Source organism: Oryzias melastigma, linkage group LG16 (assembly GCF_002922805.2).
Source record: "Oryzias melastigma strain HK-1 linkage group LG16, ASM292280v2, whole genome shotgun sequence".
Taxonomy (NCBI): domain Eukaryota; kingdom Metazoa; phylum Chordata; class Actinopteri; order Beloniformes; family Adrianichthyidae; genus Oryzias; species Oryzias melastigma.
The window spans coordinates 5,675,330-5,680,055 of NC_050527.1; the positions used below are offsets into that span (position 1 = coordinate 5,675,330).

At 32.8% G+C, this 4,726-nt stretch overlaps 2 protein-coding genes across 4 annotated transcripts in view; one reads left to right on the top strand and one right to left on the bottom strand.

The window, feature by feature from the left end:
- The window catches only part of ino80e (INO80 complex subunit E), a 5,670-nt gene extending 3,281 nt beyond the window's left edge, over positions 1–2,389 (bottom strand). The window contains exons 1-5 of one of the 2 annotated variants that reach the window (XM_024267888.2): positions 2,246–2,389; positions 1,934–2,016; positions 1,747–1,817; positions 1,266–1,318; positions 1,109–1,190 (exon numbers count right to left, since the gene is read on the bottom strand). In XM_024267888.2, coding sequence (XP_024123656.1) covers positions 1,109–1,190; positions 1,266–1,318; positions 1,747–1,817; positions 1,934–2,016; positions 2,246–2,270 — 314 coding nt within the window. In that variant the 5' untranslated portion in view covers positions 2,271–2,389. The remainder of the gene's footprint in view (positions 1–1,108; positions 1,191–1,265; positions 1,319–1,746; positions 1,818–1,933; positions 2,017–2,245) is intronic. The other variant, XM_024267887.2, reaches the window with a different exon arrangement.
- Positions 2,390–3,431: 1,042 nt separating this feature from the next.
- Positions 3,432–4,726, top strand: part of si:ch73-54f23.4 (zinc-binding protein A33) — a 4,380-nt gene continuing 3,085 nt past the window's right edge. Inside the window, exons 1-3 of one of the 2 annotated variants that reach the window (XM_024267856.2) lie at positions 3,471–3,559; positions 3,771–3,845; positions 4,018–4,113. In XM_024267856.2, the coding sequence (XP_024123624.1) occupies positions 3,780–3,845; positions 4,018–4,113 (162 nt within the window). In that variant the 5' untranslated portion in view covers positions 3,471–3,559; positions 3,771–3,779. Of the gene's footprint in view, positions 3,846–4,017; positions 4,114–4,726 lie in introns of both variants that reach the window. The other variant, XM_024267855.2, reaches the window with a different exon arrangement.

The following is a 4,726-nucleotide window of genomic DNA, read 5'->3' on the forward strand; positions in this document are numbered from 1 at the left end:
AAGTATTTTATAAAGTGTTTTTCGACTTATTATCAAAGTAAAACAATATATGTGTGTCCTATAGTTCGTATCAAAATCTCCTGAAGATTGCTGTTAAAATCATTTTTTTGGACCAGAACAATATTTAACTTAACCTTAAATCTTTACAAACTGAAATATTTATTATATTTACGTTTATTTATATTTATTCAAGACTTTTCTTCATTGATATAGCAGCATAAAATGCTATTGAATGGGTTCAATTTTTTTTTCTTTCTGGCATGAAAATTGTTGGAAACAGAACTAAAAAAATAATACAACAAACATGTCCTTCAAAATCCTAATTTAAAGCCCAATACATCAATATTAAGGTGTAACAATTAACACATAATTTTAATTGATGAATCAATATTCCTAGGAGCCAACCAGGTCAATATGCCTGAAGCAAGGAGTTAATTTAATAAATCTATACCATTCTATAATCGTTTTAAAATAAATTCATTATATCGATCTTTGAAAATACCATTTGGATTGAAACATGGTAGATTTGTTTCACAATAATGTAAAAATGGCCCAGTGCCATCACCGTGGACAACAAGTCATCAATACAGTCCAATGTGTGGAAATACTGAATTTTACAAAGACGTGACCATACATCATGGTATAATGCTCTAAAAATGTTCTGTTTGTATTATTTTATGTAGAAAAACAACAGTGGGCTTAACTTTATGAAACTAGAATGTGAATGGATTTGTCAATAATTCTTGCTTACTAGTTGGTTTGTACACACATCTAATTTACACTTGATTATCTTGCAACAAATACAAGGAATCTACATTGATTTTAGGTTAGTGAATTGGATCATTGGAAATAAACCAATATTGACTATGAATCGTATCAACAACCATCCAAACATTGTAAAAAAAATAATCATTACACCACTAATCAATACAATGCCTTTTTGAGATTTTTTATATTTAATTCAAGACTTTAAGGAACATAAGGGAATCCTAAAAATAGCTATAAAAACAAGGTGAAAAGTCTAATTTTCTAAATTGATTAGAACATGTTGATTACTGTGAACTAGAGTGAAAATAGTGTGTTTTATCTGTTTGAAAACTTGACTTACTTCTTTGCTACCTCTCGTTCTCGTTCCCTCTCTCGGGGTCCTTCTCCCTCGCTATTTTCTGAGGACACGGTTGCATCTGAGTCTAAGGAGGAGAATATTAGAATTATGATGGTGGTTCAAGATCTTCTGTTTCATCAGGAGTGCGATGACAAAATACCAGAGGAGTCTTCATCCACCCTTTCATACTGCAGTAATCGGTCAAGAAGAAAGCTGGTGGGGGAAAGGACAAGACTCAATCACTGAGGTTTTGTTTCAACTTAAAAAAAAGTATGTTGTGTGGTTTGATTATTACAAATAAATTGCACTGTATAATAATTGACACAACAATAACCATTTGTAATTTTTTTCATAAAAGCATAAGAAAACTAATATTTTGTGTCTTTTGTAGGGAATTACAACTTTTTTCTAATGTGTTAAAAATGCTGAAACCCAAATTGCAGTAAATCTTTACATTTCTGAAAGTATTTGACTTTTAGAAAATCTCTAGCTTGTGTTTATTTTTTTACTATTTGTTTTTTTTCCTCTGCTCACATCCCTTGCACATCTGTTGTTTGGGCTTGGCTATAATTCCATTGTCATTGAAAATTGTTAATAAAGGCATTTAAAGAAGTTATTTCAGAATACAAAGCAAGTCTCACCTTTTATCTCTGGAAACTTTCAACAGTTTCCTTTGAGCTCTTCTCAGCTCCTCTTGGAAACATTCTTGTTCCTAAAAAAAAAAAAATACAATCATTTTCCCCTAAATTTTATGAAATATTCTAGAAAAGAAAATATTGCGGTAGATTATTTGAAAGAGAAAATAATACAGGAACATGTTACGCTTACATAGACGAGGAATTTCAATTTGCGTTTCAAGTTTTTGTATTTCCGCTTGTAGTCGACTTCTACGTCCGTCTGTCCATTCATTTCTGAAATACAAACAGATTAAAGCTTACAATAAATTAGCAAATTTTGATTTATTTATCAAACTATCATCTAAAAAAACAAAAACAAAAAACTTAGCTCCGCTAGCTTAAAATGTGAGATTTCACAGCCTTTTTACTATAGTTACTCAGATAAAAATTCCACAGAAACCCATCGATATGCATAAAGATGAATGAAATATGTGGGAAAAAATTATATTTCAATGATTTTTACCTCTTTGAGTCTGTCTCTGCGACATCTGTTTACTGTTTTACGTCTATAGTGTGCGTCCTCATCTTCTTCTGTGGTGTAATTCCCGCTAGAGGGTGCGTTACTGCCCCCTGCAGGTCGAGAGGTTGGCAATGCGTCAAATCATCCAGGCTTTAAATTTAGCAATTATTTAGGAACAATCGTCGTTTTCTATAGAAGTAGCTCCCCATAAAAAAAGTTTGACAGATTTTTGAAAACAAATTAGACATATTTAGATTAGTTCTAATGCATTTGCATCACCTAATCTATAATATTGTTTTCAGGAAGAATTAAAATAAATATACAAAAAAAAGGATTTGAACACTAATGTACACAATCAGTCCATACATATTTATGTGATGCAGCTGCATTCTGCTAACTTATTTTTTAATGCCTGATCAGAGCTCACCTGTTTAATATTGTACAAGAAAATGTAATTAAAAGCTCCATTTAGGCAATTTCTGATCTGTCGGTGAAAATTCTCATTTATTCTTTAATTTATGATATTTTAAATCCCAAAATTCAAGACAATTGTAAATCAAAAAAGCATGAAGGTTTAAGAATGAACTGAAATGAGGAAAAAGAAAAAAAATGTCATAATGCATCCTTTTCCATATCAGTCTGTTTGTGTTTTTCCACCTGCCGCATAGAGTACTGCATTGAGCTTGCTGCTTAACCTTAGCTCAGCACAGCACTTGCCAGGGCCCAGTATTATGAATTATAGATGAAGAACATTTGCAGAGACACTGCTTCGGTGCACAAGCCTGTAGCCGACAGCCAGAGCCCCCCACCACCAGTGTGGTACTGATGCAGGTGGGGGAAGAGATATAAAAAGTTAAGACGAGAGGAGATCAACAGCAGAATGTAGTGGGAGGTTTTTCCTGAAGGTTATTGGGTGCAGGTTGTAATTCCACAAGGAGCAAGTGGCAATTAACAACACGTCTCAGAGTGTTGGACGTTGCACATTAAACAGCATCCTATATAATATATATTTGCAGCAATCCCCAACATATCACCAAAAAAATGCATACTCAGAAAATACATCTAAAAAATGTGAATTTTCTCCCTTTCAGTAAAAGGAACTGCAAATATGAAACACAATATGTCACCGTGTGCCTGCCTTTGTTGTTTCCAAAGACACAGGCAGACAGAAATAGATCCATCTGTGTCTCTGCTGCCATAAATTGCTGCTGCCAACCACCCAGTCAGCCGGCAAGCCCTCCTGGCAGCTCTGGTCATCTGTCTCCTTCCCACCCCCCAACGTTCTTCTTCTACTTTTAATGGAGCCATATATTTTAAGTGAGACCGTTGCTCCTGATCAGCAGAGCTTTTCAATAGTTTTCCTTTTTCTAGTTTTATGTTTGGATGTACCTTTCTGACAGCTGTTTTCACCATCCTGGCAAACCTCTCTTTATTGAAGTGTTTCTTTATTTAGCTTCTCCTGCTTCTTCTATCTCTTATGTTTTTATTTTTTAATTACTTTCTTTCTCTTTTTTTATTACACATTTAGAAAACTGGAATGTACCAGAATCACACAAAAGACACCAACAACAACTGCAACAAAAGTCTTCTCTATCAATACAAGGTAAGCTCTTATAGTTTTTACCTGCTTCTAGTTCAAATCTGTTAAAAGAAAATATTGTATTTTAATCAAGCAATTCAGAAGTAAACTGAACATTGTTTCATGTCAATAAACCCTGACATTTCTTTTATCTGTGTGTGTGTGTGTGTGTGCGCATGTGTATGGCTTGTTACAGGAAAAGCTTCTCCAGGCTATTAAAAGAATCAAGCACGAGGTGGATGAATGCAAAGAAGCAGAAAGAGAGGCGTACATAGACTCAGTTGAAGTCGAGGTACTTTTACTGCATTATCCTTTTCTAGATTTTTTATCTTTGACTTACACATATGTCACATCATTAAAAACAACAAACCAAACCCATGAAATAGATTTGATACAACTGTTTTATTATAACAATTAAAATACATTTAAGGAAAAAACCTAAAAAACATTTCAAGAATGGTCAGTTTCAGGAGTTTAAAATTATTATCTGATGAAGTCGTTCAATAATCATTGCGGAAAATTAAATCTTTTTTAATATTCGATTTAGAGTTAATGATTGTGATTGTTGAAAGAGGCAGACACAATACGTTTTTCTTCTTTCTGTCCCCCTTTTATTTTATTTTATTTTTGTTTCCGTCATGTTTAAGTTTATAACTCACGGTTATATTGTAAGTTTATTCCAATTAATGAATAAAAATAAAATATATTAATTAAAAAAATAAAAAAAAGAATACCAACAAGCACAAATTTTGTGAACGATGACATATGCTTAACCTTATGAACTTTTTCCTGCTGTGGTCATTCACTATAAAAATTAAATGGGAACATTATGACACACATGTTTAATTGAATTTGGCTGAAAATGTTTGACTGCAAATCATGTTTTAATAGCTTTTTTTGTCTGT